General features: G+C 38.0%; 2 protein-coding genes across 3 annotated transcripts in view; both read left to right on the top strand.

Moving 5' to 3' along the window:
* LOC122089621 overlaps positions 1 to 6,182 on the top strand; it is a 17,762-nt gene extending 11,580 nt beyond the window's left edge. The window contains exons 5-17 of the mRNA XM_042659341.1: positions 715 to 931; positions 1,044 to 1,122; positions 1,196 to 1,236; positions 1,338 to 1,416; positions 1,527 to 1,631; positions 1,810 to 1,919; positions 4,373 to 4,551; positions 4,649 to 4,718; positions 4,892 to 5,065; positions 5,153 to 5,257; positions 5,348 to 5,479; positions 5,566 to 5,661; positions 5,769 to 6,182. Of these exons, the coding sequence (XP_042515275.1) occupies positions 715 to 931; positions 1,044 to 1,122; positions 1,196 to 1,236; positions 1,338 to 1,416; positions 1,527 to 1,631; positions 1,810 to 1,919; positions 4,373 to 4,551; positions 4,649 to 4,718; positions 4,892 to 5,065; positions 5,153 to 5,257; positions 5,348 to 5,479; positions 5,566 to 5,661; positions 5,769 to 6,107 (1,726 nt within the window). The 3' untranslated portion in view covers positions 6,108 to 6,182. The remainder of the gene's footprint in view (positions 1 to 714; positions 932 to 1,043; positions 1,123 to 1,195; positions 1,237 to 1,337; positions 1,417 to 1,526; positions 1,632 to 1,809; positions 1,920 to 4,372; positions 4,552 to 4,648; positions 4,719 to 4,891; positions 5,066 to 5,152; positions 5,258 to 5,347; positions 5,480 to 5,565; positions 5,662 to 5,768) is intronic.
* Positions 6,183 to 7,346: 1,164 nt separating this feature from the next.
* Positions 7,347 to 17,360, top strand: LOC122089479 (N-glycosylase/DNA lyase OGG1). 2 transcript variants are annotated; one of them, XM_042659239.1, is made up of 5 exons: positions 7,347 to 8,206; positions 15,803 to 16,013; positions 16,437 to 16,650; positions 16,784 to 16,912; positions 17,065 to 17,360. In XM_042659239.1, the coding sequence occupies exons 1-4, from the start codon at positions 7,446 to 7,448 to the stop codon at positions 16,795 to 16,797; spliced, it is 1,200 nt and encodes a 399-aa protein (XP_042515173.1). In that variant the 5' UTR covers positions 7,347 to 7,445; the 3' UTR covers positions 16,798 to 16,912; positions 17,065 to 17,360. The 2 variants fall into 2 exon arrangements, with proteins under 2 accessions (XP_042515173.1, XP_042515172.1); XM_042659238.1 differs by having other exon boundaries at positions 7,349 to 8,206; positions 16,437 to 16,659.
* The last annotated feature ends 981 nt before the right edge of the window (positions 17,361 to 18,341 follow it).

Genomic DNA, 18,341 nt, shown 5'->3' with positions numbered 1-18,341 from the left:
TTTTGTTAAAAAAAAAAATGAAACACGGCATAAATGCACCAAAAGCTTTATTCATTTTTTTCGTTCACATAGATAAAAAAAAACTCCAAAAACATTTTTCTAGAACGTTACCAAACATAGCCTTAGAGTCATCATTCTCTCATGAAACCTTTTAAAATCATGAGGGCAACATTAAGCTAGTTTCACATTCTTCCCTTTAGTTAAGAGTCCTGGTGTAGATAAGTCTCAAATACGACTAAGATAGTACCATATCAATGAGTGAAGAGAAGGTGACTTGTCTCTTAATTGATAACCCCATGTCCAATTCGGAATATTAAACCTAGGACATCAGGTTAGGTTTGTGGTGCTGCTGACTGCCCTCGATATGTCCAGGACTTACAACTGACATAGACTTTGAGGCATACTATATCCTTTGGTGAAATTAAGGATTGCAATACCTACTATATCCTTTGGTGAAATTAAGGATTGCAATACCTACTAAAAGTGTTTTTTGGTATAATAAAACCTACTAAAAGTTGAGGGCATAGTTTGTTCTTTGGTCACATAATATTATATCCTGACTGTTTAATCTGCCATCATAATTAAGTGGCATGCACGTGTACATTATGACCCTCTGGCCTCTCTTTTTATAACCCTCCCCAGATCCAGTGTGCACTGGATGTGTTCCCAGCTACACTACAGTTTCTGCTTTCTCTGTCTATAAATCCACAACAGAAATGAAGGGTTGGATCATATGGTAGGGAGAAGAGAGCTCAGAGAGAGAGAGAGAGAGATGGAAGTGCAGCAACAGCAACAACAACAGATCGGGAGGGACTCTTCATCATGGGGAAGAGGAAGCAACCGCATAGCCCATGTGGAGGAGATGTCCTCGCCCTCCTTTCCTCCAAGTGAAGACAAGAAATTCCATGAACAAGATGATCCTGCTTCCAAGGTCCACTCCTATACTCTTCTTTTCTCCATTGTCTTTCTATTTTATTAACATTTCTTAGAAAGTTTCATTTAATCACTTCCATTAACTGTATTTAATTTTCTCTAATGATTAGAAACCTCGCTGGAAAGAGTTCTTGACCTTTGTTGGTCCTGGTTTCCTCGTCTCTATAGCTTATCTTGACCCAGGCAACTGTATGTACTCTCTCTCTCTCTCTCTCTCTCTCTCTCTCTCTCTCTTGTATGTAATTAACTTGTTATCTTGCAGTGGAAACCGACCTCCAATCGGGAGCTAATCATAGATATGAGGTAATTAATCTACTACAAAGCTCAAATACTGCAAGTATGTAGCTCCACATGCAATAGTGAAACTTAGCAAAAGATACCTTTCTCTCTTATCTCTCTATCAGCTATTATGGGTCGTCCTCATTGGGTTGCTGTTTGTTTTCATAATCCAATCACTGGCTGCCAATCTGGGGGTAACAACTGGTATACATAAATATATAATCTTAACTTCAATCTCAATTAACCTAGTTCCAGCTACTACTATAATTTCAATCTTAATTGATCTCTTCTCTATATCTTGGTGGGTCTTGCAGGCAAACACTTGTCAGAGCTATGTAAGTTAGAATACCCCAAATACGTGACTTATTGCCTATGGTTTCTGGCAGAGATTGGAGCTATTGCTGCCGATATTCCTGAAGGTCTTCATTCTCTTTATTTTCTAACTTTCTCTTTATCTTCTTAATTTAATTATTATCTTGTTTATAATTTCTTCTTGTTCATCTTCTTCTTCTTCCTTTATTATCTAAATGGAAAGAAACCCTGAATATATGAGAGAAGATTTAACAATGGGTTTACCTTTATTTGGTTATATTACAGTGATTGGAACAGCATTTGCACTCAACATATTGTTCCACATCCCAACATGGGCAGGAGTTCTCATAACTGGCTCCAGCGCTCTCTTGCTTCTGGGTCTACAGAGATATGGGGTAATATCTCTTTATCATTTAGATTTGTTTGTAAATTAAAAAAGAAGAAGATTGAAATTGACATATATCTATACATTTATATAACGCATCCATTTTTGGTCCAAGATTGGAGAGACAAGAACTTTGTGAGGAGCGACCTAAGTCCACTTGAACCACTACCAACTTCTATGTTGAAAACTTGAGATGATCTAGTACTAAATGGTAGTGATAATAATTGATAACTATTTAATTGTTTCTTTTCTTTTCTTTTCTTTTCTTTTTTTAATATGTAAAATATAATTGATGGGTTAGCTCTTGCCTTTTCTTTTTCATTTTTATTTTTTATTTTTTTGATCATTAAATACCCAATCATCATCTAGCTAGAGCTTAGAGATCGGGGCCAAGGGCAAAGGGGAGTGGGAGGGGAGAATTAGGTGGGACAAACGGAGGTTCAAACACAAGACCTCTTGTGCCTTATGTAGGATCTATAGTTGGCAACGCCCATAGAGCTACAAGCTCATTGCAACCACTAGTACCAGATTAGCTCTTACTATTTTCATGTTTATTTTCTCGGAATAAGTCATGATAAGTACTTATTAACTCATGCTAGTCACATGAACATGACCTCTTGAGAATGTCTAGCTTATTCACCACCTAGGGTCCTCCTGTAAGGGGAGACAATTTTTCCATGTTAATGTGCGATTGAACATTATATATTATATCGGACAAAGTTTTATGTCCATACAAGGCCTCATCATATAATGACCACCATGCCTCTGCCTGAGGTTGCACCCCCTGTGTATGAGCACAGGGGCCTATCACAAGAAAAAAAATATTATATTTATGGGACAAAGTTCATTGAAAGGCAACGTGGCTTTTATATCAACAGCTAGGCCAATGTGAAGCGCATACAAGGGTTGAATTTCCATCTTTCATGAGAGGAGAGACAATCATTTTGTCCCTTTCTATGTCTGAGCATAAGGGCCACATTGCCTTTCACACTTTTTTAATGTTTGCTCACGAAAACAAATCAGATTAATTTATCAATCAAATAAGGAAATAGAAGCCAAAAAGGCAGGGTGGCCTCCACTCTTAGGTACGGTGGGGGGGAGTGGGGGGAAATTATCATCCCACCCATTACGAAAAGTAGAAATCTCTCACCCCAATTGATGTCTCCGCTAGTATCATTGACCAACAAGCTGATTTAAGGGTCACACTGACTTTTAGGAACCCTCATCCATATAAATATAATTTTTTTTAGCCTAAATAACATCATCCTTATCATCAACAGGTTAATCACAAGGGGGAGAGAGAGAGATCGAGACAGCTCTCAAAAGACCAAACTACCGTTTGTCATTCTTTCCTAACTTTTTAGTTTTCTAATATTCAATCATACCACATCCTTCTCTCTCCTGATGATACGATACCGATCGATGCCGATCTATTATGACATCAATAGCAATCCGATGCGTATCTCTATCGGTATGGGACTGGTAGCAAATCAATATGGCGTTATGGAGGGGATTTGGCCATATGACGCCATGACGGTTATTTGGGGCCATCCATGGCGATAATTCGTGGATATGAACTCATAAGAAGCATTTTGACGATATGGTTGATGACGAATATTTAGTGATATACGAAAAAAAATATTGAATGAGATCAACATGGTCATATCACCAACAAGAATAGACAACCATTATGCTTCTATTGGTGTCAAAAAACTTTTTCATTTATAGAGTTCTTTAGACCACCTATGAGAGGTGTGTTTTTTCTATCAAGAGAAGAAGGAAAAGTGTTTCCTATGTTTTTCTTATCAATACTGATCGAGGTGAGAGTATTTTGCTCTTGTACTTCACCTTGTAAATGAGAATTATTTTTCAAAATTATTGGTAACCTCGAGTACTATCTAGAGAAATCATTATCCAAGAGGGAACTCTACTTGCCACAGTACGAGCTCACACACTAATCTTACTCTCTTCTTGTTCCACACTCACACTTCTTTCTTTCCACACTCCTTTTGAAGCTTCCTTCCTCATGCACCCACAGTAACAAAATCTTGATCATATATAGATGTTGACATGACAGTTTGGTATATTATTCCTCGTAATTTGAAGGGAGAGTTTTTAAATTTTGGGTTTCCTCCTCTTGAACAAGTCTTTTCTTGGGGGAGTTCCTTAGAAGCCGAACAATATTTGAGTCTACTTCACCTTTCTCAATACTAGATGCATGGGCTATAATTGATAGGAAAACTAAAAATTTTAAAAGAGAATAGGCTGACCGCCTTGTGTCTGTCTCTCTCATCCATTCCTTAGAAACAAGTCAGCGGCATGCCTATCCTCCCCCTTTTCTAAAATCCCAAACAGTTAAAGAGAACATTCCCAAGCATTATAACAATTGATGAAGATGAAGATGATGAAAAATTACTATCAAGTGATCACTACTTTCCTTTTATTTCCATGGTCTTTGGTCAGGTTCGGAAGCTGGAAATGTTGATTGCATTACTTATATTTGTGATGGCGGCATGTTATTTCGCGGAATTAAGTTACGTAAAACCACCTGCTTCAAAGGTCTTAGAAGGAATGTTCATCCCCAAGCTCAGTGGTGGTGCTACCGGTGATGCTATCGCACTATTGGGTGCCATTTTATCGCCGTAAGATTCTTGCCATTGTTCAAAGCCTTCCATGAAATGTCACAAACAGTTGGTGCATGAAGGCTTGATCATTTTATTTTTCTTTCATGCTGTACAGGCCTAATCTCTTTCTCCACTCTGCTCTAGTCCTCTCAAGGAAGATACCACCATATGCCAGTAGCATCAATGTAAGATGATACAAAAGATTTACATCCAATCTATGTTCATTTTTTGAGAGAGAATGAAAGAAACAAAAGATAAATATGAATTTGTGTTCCTATTAATCTTAAGGAAATGGCTTTGAGGGATAAAACTTGAATCTTATGATGTATATATTGAATGTGGTTCCTTGGATTTACAGGATGCCTGTAGGTTCTACATGATAGAGACCGGATTCGCGCTATTCATAGCATTTCTAATCAATGTCACAATGGTTATAGTATCAGGAACTGTTTGCTTTGCTGACAACCTTTCCCAGCAGGATCTTGATAGATGCAACAATCTCACACTTGATTCTGCTTCTTTCCTTCTAAAGGTTAGAGATGATGGTGTCTCTCAGAATCCTAATTATGTACTTGTTAATGAAACATCAATTTTAACAATTTCTCACATTTATTTACAGAATGCATTAGGGAAATCAAGTTCCACCATTTATGCCATTGCATTACTAGCTTCAGGACAGAGTTCTACCATTACTGGTACTTATGCTGGACAATTTATCATGCAGGTAATCAGTTGTGAGGCTAAAACTAATTTGTTTGCATTTCATAATTTGTTCTGCATCATCTGACATAGTTTAAGATTTTAAACCAACTAGGGATTCTTAAACCTTAAGATGAAGAACTGGAAGAGGAATTTGGTGACCCGGACCATTGCAATTGCACCTAGCTTGATTGTATCCATCATTGGTGGCTCTTCCGGGGCAGGACGATTGATCATCGTAGCTTCGGTTCGTAAGTTAGTCTTAAATTATTTGTCTAAAGTTAAATTAATCACTAGCTTATTGAATCAGTTTGTTTTTAATGAATACTGCAGATGATGCTATCCTTTCAGCTCCCATTTGCTCTCATTCCTCTCCTCAAGTTCAGTGGCAGTGCTAACAAGATGGGGCCACACAAGAACTCTTTCTTTGTGGGTTCTACTTCTTATAACTTGATTACTTTCTCTTAGGTAATTCTTTTTGCTAAAAGAAGATATAAGGAACTCATCAATTTTTTTTGCTTTTGTTATGTTTGTAGATCATAGTAATCACTTGGATCATGGTGTTATGCACCATAGGGATCAACAGCTATTACTTGAGTACAAGCTATGTAGATTGGCTGACCCACAACAATCTACCAAAAGTTGGAAATGTATTTATTGGTATCTTTGTTTTCCCTCTCATGGTCATATACATTCTCTCTCTCTTCTACTTAACATTCCGGAAAGATACAGTAGTGACTTTCATAGATGCACCTGAGCTGGATCATAATGTCCAGACCCAAATGGAGAAGGGATTAGATGGAGCTGATGATGTCAATGCATCAAATGGTGTTGTTTACAGAGAGGATCTTGCAGATATTAGATTACCAGAGTGAATAAGGAAGTTCATATATGCACTTGGGGTGGAGAGGATCCTTAATACATCTAAAGATGTTATGGAGGTGGAACAGGACTGTAACAAAATGAAACTTGGGCTTTATGTGTATTAGACTTAACCAAGTGTTTTTTTAGACTGCAACAAAAAATGTAACTTTAGGCTTTATTGTACTAATCTCAAGAAAGTTATCATTTAGTCAGTGTTTGTCACATTATGACAGGTGTTGTATTAAATGAAGTTACAAATGAAAAATAAGTTTCAAAATACCTCAGGAAGCATGTGGTTTTAAATTCGATTTTTTCCATCTTTTTTAAAACATTTACATGGGGTATTTAGTGTTTTTCACTGTTTTCGATGAAAGTTGAATAGTTCTTATTCAATCTCGAAATGACTCGATCCATATGATTGTGGGATTAGTATGAGACCACGGGACTAATCAGGCCAAAGGCCTGGATACCCGTCGTTAGCAAAGGAAAAAAAAAGTTTCAAAATACCTCTGTTGTATTTACTTGTTATTATCTCCCACAAGGCTTGAACCATTGGCAATCCCATTGTTGCTTATATATATAACTAAGATCATATAACAAAGTGATTATTGTTTGCCGTGGGTGCGGTAGTGTGGAGAGCATCGAATAATCGATATGACATCGACACACACCCTGATGTTGTTCTGACCATCGGATGCTCGCCACACCCACGACAGAGAATGTTTTCACCATACAACATGTGGGGAGGAAATAGTTGAGATCATACAACATGGCCCGCCTCTACATCCTGAGTAACAGTTTGAAGGTGACTAAAGACAACACAACATATTTCCATTCACTATGAAGTTATTAGTCAAATATGAAATTAGTTTTGTAAACCCAAACCTGATTTTAAATATTGTTGTTACATGAAACCTTGGGTGGGTAAGTTTGTAAAAGAAATTCAAAAGTAGATAATCATGGAATTTTTTCACTCATATTTCGAGCCCACATGGATGTACTATTTTGTAACTCCCAATTGATTGTAGTGTGCAAAAAAATTCTTTATGTTTTTCTGATAATTGTACAGAATCCTTCAACCCCTGCTAACCCTCACCCTATTTCTACTCTCTGGACCTTGAATTAAGGAATGTTACCCTACATGGTCCCGTCAAACTGTTGGATTGGTATCTAAAGGAATAATGCCAATACAAAGATGGGCTTAATTGTCAAGTGATGCCAATCTGAAGTTTAAAAACAACGAGCACTCCTATCGAAGGAACCTCTTTCTCTCTCTCTCTCTCTCTCTCTCTCATATTTCACTCGCAAGCCTCGTTTTTCCTTTCTCGCCTTTGAGAGCTCTGCCAAGCATGAAGAGGCAGAGACCAACGGCTAAAATTCCTGCCATGAAACCACAAAATCCTTCAAAAACACCTCCAACACCAAAACCCATTGAAACAAAGAAATCAATTTCAATATCGTCTTCTTCTTTCAAAAAATCCAAGAGAAACCTCACTGCAATCTTCTCGACCAGCCTCAAATCCTCCACCAAAGAAACCCTAATAACCTCAAGAGAGAACCAAACCAGAACCCTCAAATGGGAAACACTCAACCTGGGAAAGTCAGAGCTCTTCTTGCCTCTCACTTTCCCCACTGGTCAGACCTTCAGATGGAAGCAAACAGGCCATTTTCAGTACACAGGTGTGGTGAAGAACCACCTCTTCTCCCTGAGGCAGCTCGATGATGGCAATGGCGATGTGGGTTTCTTCCTTCACCGAACTACTACTGATGAAGTTGATGCCAGGGCTGCCCTTGTTGATTTCCTCAATGTGGATATCTCGCTTGGTGATATGTGGAAGGCTTTCTCGGCTTCTGATTCAAGGTTTGCTGACTTAGCTCCACATTTGGGCGGTGCCCGTGTTCTCAGGCAAGACCCTGTTGAGTGCCTCATTCAGTTTCTCTGTTCCTCTAACAATAATATTGGGAGAATTACACGAATGGTGGATTTTATTTCTTCGTTAGGAAATTGTTTGGGGACCGTAGAAGGGTTCGAATTCCATGAGTTCCCATCTTTGGAACGATTGTCTCTGGTGTCGGAGGAGGAGCTTCGAGAGGCAGGATTTGGTTACAGGTTTAACTTCTCTTTCTTTTAAACAGTAACTGCATTTTGATTGAGTTGAATTTTATGAGAATTTCTGGCGATTGTTCTCTTAATTGGAATTTTATTGCTTTTTCTGATGGTTGAACTGCTAATGTTGTTTTTTATGAATTACTATGACTGTCTTACTTAAAAAAATAAATAAATTACTATGACTGAATTTATGGACCAGAGTTTATCTTATGCTACTAGTATCTCCTCCATTTGTTTTCTCATGCGTAATATTGTACCACATATTAATGAACGTATTTTCAAAAGACGTCTAACTTTAGGTGCACCGCAAAATGAACAAGTGCATTTGTTTCCAAGCCTGAGTAGCATGGGCATGAGACTTACTATAAACAAGCAAAAAAACAACAACAGTGGGGTTGGCCACATGGATCCACAATGGACAAGTGTCCAAAATAAAAGTGAAGGAAAGAAAGGGTAAGGAAACAAAGCCACACCTCCAGGACATCCCACCCAAAAGCGATCAATAGCATGGATCTTTGCCCGCCAAACAGCTCTATTTGATGTCATACTAGGGTCTAGACCGAGCTTCTGCATGGCCCTTCCTTACCAGCTCTTCATGGTCATTTTAGGCTTACCCCTATCTTTTCTAGCTCCCTTCATCTGAATTTGGCCTTACAGGACTATTCAAAGGTCTACGCAGAACATGTCCAAACCACCTTAAGGGACATTCTCTAAACTTGTCCTTAATCGGAGCCACTCCCAAATCGGCTCTAACCCGATCATCCCTCCTAGTTTTTCCGCACATCCATCTCAACATCCTCATTTCAATTACACTCAACTTATCTTTGTTATACTTCATGACAGCCCAACATTCTGCCCTATATATCATTCCTGGTTTTATGACTGTCCTGTAGAATTTTTCTTTAAGCATTAGGGGAATACGTCGATCTCACAGCACTCCTCCACTGCGTCCATCCTACTTTAATTTTGTGGGACACATCATCATCTATCTCACCCTCTTTGTTTATGATTGACCCCAATTATCTGAAATGATTGCTTTGAGTTTGAGGGATCGCTCTCTCCTCAAGTTTCACCACATCGCTATCCGTCCTCGAGTGATTAAAGTTACATACCATATACTCCGTCTTTGTGCTACTTATCTTAAGACCCCTAGATTCCAGGGTACATCTCCATAACTCTAACCTTTCGTTGATCTCTGCCACTAGCACAATATCGTCGGCGAAGAGTATACACCACGGAACCTCCCCTTGAATGTTCTTGGTTAAATCATCCATAATAACTGTAAACAGATAAGAACTTAAAGCAGATCCCTGATGTAACCCAATGGTGATTGGGAACTCATTGCCTTGACCTCCCATAGTTCTTACACTCGCCTCCATGCCCTCGTATATGTCTTTGATAATATCTATATATTTACATGCCACCCCTTTCTTCCCCAATACATGCCAGAAGAGTTCTTTGGGGACTCTGTCATAGGCTTTTTCTATGTCAATAAAGACCATATGTAATGTAGGACTAGATTTGACAAGTCAAACTAGACCTAAACTGCAGAAATTTTAAACCAAAGAACAACTAGAACCAGCCCATCAACATAACAGAAAAATCAGAATAATACATCATAATCCCGCAGGCTATTATTGATTCCAATAGGCAATACTTTTGAGGGTCAAATCAGTAGCAACCCTTAGGACTTAAATCACCAACTAACAAGACTAAAACAATGAAGAATAAACCAACAACCAATCAGCAATATTCAGAACAGATCGACTCAAATTTCTGGGCAGAATCTGAACTAACCAGAATCGGCTAGAATAGGGAAAAACTTCATAACAATCAAATCCTTGGTCTGATGTTCTCCAAATTAGGATCGAACCATCCTATCATTAGGTATCATACTCAACCAGAAGATGGGATTCATCAGGTGGCTGGGTACTCTGATCAATGAAGGATCGAATAGAAGAAATCTGGGAGTTCCAGAACCAGAAATTAAGAAAAGACCATGATGCAGATTAATCACCAAAATAGGCTTATTTGGATTGGGTTCCATACATGGGCATTTGATCCCATGTGTTTTGATTGTATTGGGCCATTTTTATGGATCCAAAAGGGGGGTTCTAAGATTGAGTACGGGATTGCTAGTTAGTTTCCCTTTTAGATTGGCTTGATGGGTTTATTTAGTTTCTAATTTCAGTCTTAGTTTCTAAAATAAGTAGTAGTTATTTTTTTAAGCTTCTAATTTTCCTAGTTTCAATTTTCAGTTTTAGTAACTAGAAGAGTTTCTATTTTGTAAGTTTCTATTACAGTTTTTGGAAACTAAAGTTAGTTTGTATTTTATGTAACCCCCATCACTATTATAATAAAGAGAAGGCTCATTAGTAGCCCACGATTTATGAATGAAAAAAAAGAAGCTTGCTGCTATGTCTCTGCTGGGATTGCTGTGTGTTTGATCACAGTGGAAGGAAGTGTTTGATCCATTCGACTTCTTGCGATGGGAAGCCCGGGAGGGTCTACTACAAGTGTGCTCTTCTTTTTCATATTGTTTTAATATCTTTTAGCAGAACAGGTAAGTAACTGAATTTTTCTGCAGAATTTTCTGGGTTTTGAACCTCTGTCTTCTATTCTGTCCACCCAATCTGTTCTGGAGTTCTGGCCACCTGATGGCCTTGTAGTTTTGGTCGAGTGCTAGGGTCATTCTGAAGGGGACTCGATCCAAGTTTGGTACTGATCAGACCATGGATTTGTCAGTTTCTGAGTTTTCTTCAGTGCTGGTCGATGGTGATTTCTGCCCAGAAATTGTTGCCTAATTTGTGTTAGCTGCTATTGTTGATTGCTGCCTATGTTTTCCCGATGGAATAGACCTGCTATTCAGTATTTAGATTTTTTTATTTGTCACTTAAACATCTGGTGTGGAAGATTCTGAATTTGTTAGGATCGATTGCCTATTCTCAGAACCTGCTGTCCCAGAATCGAATTATGATTTGGTTATCTGGTTCTGCTATGTTTTGATTCTGATCCCTCTTATTCAATTACTCTATTTCTGTTGCTGGAACTTCTAATTGTTGATGCAAACTCTGCTTCCTGAAATTCCTGATTGTGGATCTGCTAATTCTGGTTTCTTCAAGGACTGTTGACTGGTTATTGTTGGACTGTTGTTGCTGATAACAGTTGAGTGGTTATTGGTTGTTCTTTGGTTTAACTTTCCTACAGTTTTGGGTCTAGTTTGATTTGTCAAATCTAGTCCTACATTAGACCAGATCTGTTACCTAGCTTGTAGAACTATAAAAAAAACCTTGTAAATAGCCTTGAAGAAGAGAGAAAACACTTGAAGAAGAAGAAAACACTTGTAGTAGATCCTCCCGGGCTTTCCACTGCAAGGAGTCGAATAGATCAAACACCACTCCCTTACACTGTGATCAAACACACAGCAGTCTCAGCAGAGACATATCAGCAAGCTTCTTTTTTTTATTCATAAATCGTAGGGCTTAATTGGATCCCTCTGCTTTATGTATAATAATGATGGGGGTTTACAAATAATAGAAACTCACTTTAGTTTCCAAAACTGAAATAGGAAACTAAATAAAAGCAAGTCCTCTAGTTACTAAAATTAAAAATAGAAACTAGGAAAATACAAGGACTGAATGTAGAAACTAACTAATGACTGAAATTAGAAACTAATTAACCACATCAAACCCCAATTAAATAGGAAACCAATGAAAAATAGAAACTAACTAGTAATATCGTACTTAATCGTAGAACCCCTCTTTTAGACCCATAAAAATGGCCCAATACACTCCAAATCACATGGACTGAACGCCCAACACATATACAACCCAACCCTAGGCATATTCCTAATAAAGCAAGTCTATTTTGGTTATTAACCTGCATCAATATGGAGATCTTTCTTATAGGTTCTCGACCTTTCCATAAGCCTCCTAAGAAGGGAAATCGTCTCCGTCGTGGATCTACCAGGCATAAAACTGAACTGATTGCTATGTAGTTGAATAATGGTAGTCATCTAAAATATCCACTAATTTAATGTATAAAATTAATAAGCGGAGGAGAGAGGGGGGGGGGAAGGTGCTAATCCATTCCATATTTTTAGTTTTAGTTCATTTGTTTGGCAATAGTGTCTATATTAAGATTTTGTGCGACTATTATATATTCAGCATCTTTTTTCTGGCATATGCTGCCTATGGAATCAGTCCATTACAGGTATGGTGGATTTATATAGCTGGTCATCGTTGGATTCTTTTTATTGCTTAGGTCTTTCAAATGGGCTTCTTTAATCTGATATCTGATTATTAATGTCTCCTACTGTAAAGACAAATTCAATATCTCCCTGCCTGATCATTTTGAAGTGGAGGAAATTTTATATGATGCTTCAGAAGATGCCTATTTAATCTTTAAAGTTAATGTTGCCATGGATTCGAAGTTTGCTAATAATTCAATGGTACATTATCTTGATAATTGAGTATAGGGGTGGCCATGGATCAAGTTTTATCATGCTGTGGATAATAAGTGAGTTGTGGGGTGGAGCTTAGGTTGATACAAATGCATCAGTACTAAAAACACAACCTCGATCTGGTCAGTTTAGGTTTTAGTAACGAGTCATGTGGGATTTGATTAGAAATTTTTCAGGACCTAGGGTTTTAGGTTTGGGGAATGAAAGGAGTGAAACTTCGACACACGTTCAAATTTAGGATTTGAGCTGCAGATTAGAGAAAAACAAAAAAACTAAAAAAACAAAAAAACAAACAACAAACTAGTGAAAACTATTAGGGTCAGTAGGTAAAATGGGGGCGTCTCAGAAAAATGGGTGGTGGAATCAGGTTGCCTTATAGAAAATTCAGCGAGTTATCATGTAGTGTTTTGATTTGAAATTGTGTAGAGTGATGGGGTGTTGGTTTCAGATTGAAGAGTGTGAAGTTTAGTGATGATTTGTTCTAAAACGGGAACTTAGCACAAAAACCAGTAAGTAATTAGGTTTAAGTAGGGTGAAATTACGGTTTCGGATGAATTCTCTCAAAAGTGCCCGGCATCATTGTTGTTAAATTTTGAAGGAGTGGTGTAGTTGAGGGTTTTGTAACTTTAGTGATTGAATGATCTCTCCAGATCAACTAGAAGAAGGCAAGAGGAGAAATGCAGAAAAATACTAGAGAGAAGGAGATGCTTCTATGGAGGCCTAGGGCTTCAATTTGCTGAATATTCCCTACCCGATGATTCAATTTTATTCGAAGTTGTGAACAAGAATATTCCCTACTAGATGACTCCATTTTTTCTCGAAGTTGTGAACAAGTAATCGAGTCACCTTTATATCTATTTGAGATGCTGGTTGTCCAACATTGTAGATTCTTAATACTTCTAGTTGGGAAGGCTACTTCACTGATGACTTGAATGGACCAAACATTTATAACTGGATGAAGCCCTGTAAACCTAAGTTGCCTCAAATAAAGAAACTAGAAATTGACCTGAAAAGAGAAAAATTAAATAAATAGAGAATAACTTAAAATAAAAAAATAAAAAAAATGCAGCAGCTAAGTCAAACACCCTATAAGAAAACCTAGTCTTTGAACTGTTGTGGTTGTTGACTGGACCTAGGAGTGTCCCCTTTATATGCATGGCCAATTTGCCCATATTGGCCCCTTGGCTTTTGGCCTCCATAAGTGATGCAGCACCGACAAGTCTACAAGAGAAGGACCAAGCCCAAAGTCGACCCTAGTGACCCTAGTGGCTGACCCACAATTTGGGCTAGTGATGGGGAATAATAGTTTCTAATATTAGTCGTATTTAGTTTCTATTTCCAGTTCTAAAGTAGTTTCTAATTTCTGTTCTAAGTTAGTTTCTAATTTCATAGACTACAATTTCCCAATTTTAGTAACTACATGATTTTTTATTCAGTCAATATTTAGAAGCTTAGAGTTTCTATTATTTGTAATCTTCCCCATCATTAATATAAATAAAGAGAAGGGCAGACATAGCCCACGATTTTAATTATTAGGAAAAAACTCTCTTGTGCTGCCGCTGGGTATCCATGACTGTTTCCTTGAGTTTGATCGAGGAAGAAGGACTTGGTGTGCGATCCAAGTGACTCCTTGCAGTGTGAAGTCCAGGAGGTCTACTTCAAATATTGTTCTCTTAAGTTCTTATATATTTTTCAAGGTTTCCTAAGGCTGCAACCAGGTAAGTTCCATTCTACTTCTGTCCAGAATTTTTTCTGTAAAACAGAGCAGTCGGCCCCTGCTGGAGGGACCAGATCTGGTTGTCCGATCGGTCCAGTTTTTTTATCGAAGGTTCCTCCCTATACCAGTGAGGATCGATCCAAATATTGGCTGATTCTGCTCAGCCATTGATGAGATATTAGAAATCTCCAGATTTTTGTCTTTTAGTGGACTGAAGCTTCTATATTCTGGATTCTGGTTCTGCTGGTCTGAATAGTGTTTTCTGGATTGCTGAATATGTGTTCTGATTATTGAAGACTGTTTGTACTTCAAACAGTTTCTGATTTAATTCTAAAACTGCTACTGGGTAGTTTATTCACCGTGTTACTGTCCTGACAGATCGATACTATTTCTGTAATCTGGGGTGACTAATTGTGATCTGTTCTCTGTCCTAATTCTGTTGTTGATTGATTCTGCTTACTGGTATAAATTCTGCTACTCGACAATTCAGAATTCTGGGTTTGTTATTTCTGGTTTTTCAAATTCTGTTTACTGGTTAATTCTGAATTACCGTTGCTGTCTCTTATTGAGGGAATTTTGGTTGTTCTTTGGTTTATAATTTCCTGCAGTTTGGGTCTGGTTTGGTAGTCAATTCCAGTCCTACATTAGTAAGGAGTGGTATTTCTTCATCCAGTTGATGCCCATTATGTCACACTATCTCTATGAGACTGTCTTAGGAGGTGCTTGCCTTAGGGTTCATTCATGTACTCTGGAATCTTCTTTGTGATCCGAGTTTAACCACCATTTAATTAGAATTAGGGTTTGTCCATGTACTCTGGAATCTTCTCTGTGATCCGAGTCTAACCACCATTTAATTAGAATTAGGGTTCGTCCTTGTACTCTAGAATCTTCTCTGTGATCCGAGTTTAACCACCATTTAATTACAAATACAGTTATTTCTATTAATTATTAATTAAATTATTTTTTTGCTTCTTAAGTTACTGGGGATTTAAAACAGACTCACTGTTTGTTTTCCATGTTACTTATGGCAGACAGGCTTATATATTGTGCTCCTCACATAGCGAAATTGAATCTGGCATGGTTCTCTAGACATATTTTATGTTTTTTCAGTCAACTTCAACGATTTCACCATCTTTCTTAAAAAATAAATAAATAAATAAATAAAAAAAATTAAAAAAAAAAATGCTGTTAGGCATTAGCAGAAATATTGTTTGTCAATGTGTTCAGACAGGGTTCCCATCGTACCAAAAAGAAAATGAAAAAAATATAGTTTATTTTGCATGATTGTGGTCAAATTGGTGGTTATATGTTCTCTCTTTTCCCTCCATTTAAACTTAATTTTTCTGAGCTACTTGCGCTTCTTATCTTGATTTTGACTTGGTCATTCCATGATTTTAATCCTGCCAATTCTGAGTAGGGCTAAGTATATAGTTGGCACAGCTAAAGCTTTGCAATCAAAACCTGGTGGAGGTGCAGAGTGGCTTGCTTCTCTTCGTGAATTGGATTTGCATGAAACAATTGAGGCCCTTTCAACTTTACCTGGAGTTGGTCCAAAGGTCGCTGCCTGTATAGCTCTCTTCTCTCTTGACCAGCATCATGCTATTCCTGTTGATACACATGTGTGGCAGGTATTGATATCTTGTTTCCTTTGTTGAAACATTTGACTACAAATTTGTGTAGATTTGTTCTTTCTTAGGTACTTCTAATTGCCCCTCCCCCCCCAGCCCTCCCCTGCCCTCTTGCCGGGCCTCCTCTCCAAAAAAAAAAAAAAAAGAACCATCCAATACCCATACATGTGGGCACCTGATAAGCTTGAATTTGGGAAAAGTCCATAAAAACACTGTTTGGCATGTTTTGAGCTCCGTAAGCCTCAGCTTGATGGGTCCAACCAGCGGGATGGATATGGAATCTAGTGTAAAGAACCAAGCCTCAAAACCCTCTTGATGGACTCTCTTTTGATGAGAATACTGCCTCCTCATTGCTAACTGTTACATTTATTATTCACGATCTTCATCAAGTTCTGATAGCTACTCGTTGGAGTCCAAGTGCAGATAGCTACTCGTTACCTTATTCCAGAGCTTGCAGGAACACGTCTCACTCCTAAGCATTTTACTCGGGTGGCAGAGGCATTTGTGAGCAAATTCGGGAAATATGCTGGTTGGGCACAAACTCTGCTTTTTATTGCTGAATTACCTTCTCAAAGAGCATTCCTGCCATCACATTGCTGGACTGCCAAGGAAATCAGATCTGCCAAGAGTAAGAGTGGTGAGACAGGTAGTAGAAGTTAACAACTACTCGAACAGTACTATTGCTTTCTAGATTGTAGTTGTAATTGGATGCTTAAATAGTTTTTCTTGTCTTGGTTTTTTAATTATTTTCCATGCATTCATATTTGAAGGGGAAGATCCATAAATGGAGGTATCAGCTTTGGAAGTCAGTGCAATTAAGTGTGAGGATGAAATATAGATCTCATTTGAGTGTCGCTTCACTAGTTGGAAGTTGATTTTCCAGCTATGAGCTTTCCAAGGTTTGCCATAGAACCCTCTATTTTGCTGTCCTAATACACTTTCTTCACTCTGTACTCTTTTACAATGTCTTTGATAAATTCCTTTTTGCTGATAAATACACTTCCTTCACTTTGTAATCTTTTACATTATCTTTGATAAATGTCTTTTGCAGATAAATGGAAAAAGAATTACGATGCTGATTGGTTTGTCAGTGGCACATGCGGCAATGGCCTTGCTTCCCCTTCTATCACAGAACTACGTCACATTTATGTACCTTAGGAATTTGATTCTTTTAAAGCAAGATTGTTCATTAAGCTGTTGGGCATGCCAGAATTGTTCCTTTATGTTTTTAGGAGATAACAGATATTCATGCATGACTGTTAAGAGGATATGACATGTAATTTTCCAATGTATCACAGTAATCACAGTTAACACGGCCAAAGAGGTTTAATTCTGAAACTTCTTCAACTTTTGTACAGGGATGCAAATTTAGAACTTTCACTGCATAGTTGCGCAATTCTCAAATCCCCATCTCACACATTCACATACCGCCTACCCATAAAGCCATAACCCACCCCTCCACCTCCTGTTCTAATTCACTCTAGCTGTAGTTAAAAACTTTCCTTAGTCATCTATTTTTATTTTTGAAACCATTCATAAATCACCCACCCACTTCCACTTACTGAATTATTATGAGAAGAAACAATAAAATTGAGGCACATGCCATGGCTTGGTGCTGCTTCATTCCATGGATCCAGTTTTTACAGATTCTCTCCTCAATCCAATTGGTTTGGCCACAGTAAGCTTAGGTCTGAGCTAGCCAAAGCCTGCACTGAACCTGATCCGTTGCCATCCTAGAATCCATATTTTGTTGATCGCCTACCATTGGCATCATAATTTCTGTAACTTTCCTGTGATCCATGATTTCAAGGTCAGTCGGTTGGTGCAGCATGGTTCACTAAAATCAGAACATCATTGGCCATTATTTGAGCATTTACTTTTCCTAGTTTCCATTTCCCCCTCAAATACTTTTCCTTTACCTGTCCAACTACGCCCATCACATCATAATTTGTGTTGAACTATAATAGAGGGCATGATCTTAATGTTAGCAATGAATGATGTTTCTCTATTATCCAATGTCTGGAAGCCTGAAGTATTATAAGGCCATATCAGTTAAATGTTCTATTGTTCTTCTTTTGTTCTCTTGGGCAAAACCACCAGGCAAAATGGTAGTTGAATGCGGGTGCACAAGTAGCTTAATCATGATTCAATTAGGGCATAAATGCAACGTTGCTACCGTGTGCCTAGACGTGGAATCTTCTCTCCATCACCATTGGTTTGAATTGAAATAGGAGGGTAGTTTTGATCCTGTACAATAAAGGGTGGGAATTAATGACGACACGAGTATCTAAAAAGTCATGAGCTGGTGGAAATGGAACCAATGGTAAA

This window comes from Macadamia integrifolia, chromosome 9, assembly GCF_013358625.1.
Source record: "Macadamia integrifolia cultivar HAES 741 chromosome 9, SCU_Mint_v3, whole genome shotgun sequence".
NCBI classification, from domain to species: Eukaryota; Viridiplantae; Streptophyta; class Magnoliopsida; order Proteales; family Proteaceae; genus Macadamia; species Macadamia integrifolia.
The sequence above is the reverse complement of the archived record's forward strand: the minus strand, read 5'-3'. Positions and strand labels throughout refer to the sequence as shown.

Bases quoted from the DNA above. Each gene is read 5' to 3' on its own strand.
- LOC122089479 (XM_042659238.1), top strand. From the start codon at position 7,446: ATGAAGAGGCAGAGACCAACGGCTAAAATTCCTGCCATGAAACCACAA. The intron at 8,207-15,802 runs GTTTAACTTCTC...AATTCTGAGTAG, and splicing joins GAGGCAGGATTTGGTTACAG to GGCTAAGTATATAGTTGGCA. The intron at 16,014-16,436 runs GTATTGATATCT...GTCCAAGTGCAG, and splicing joins TTGATACACATGTGTGGCAG to ATAGCTACTCGTTACCTTAT.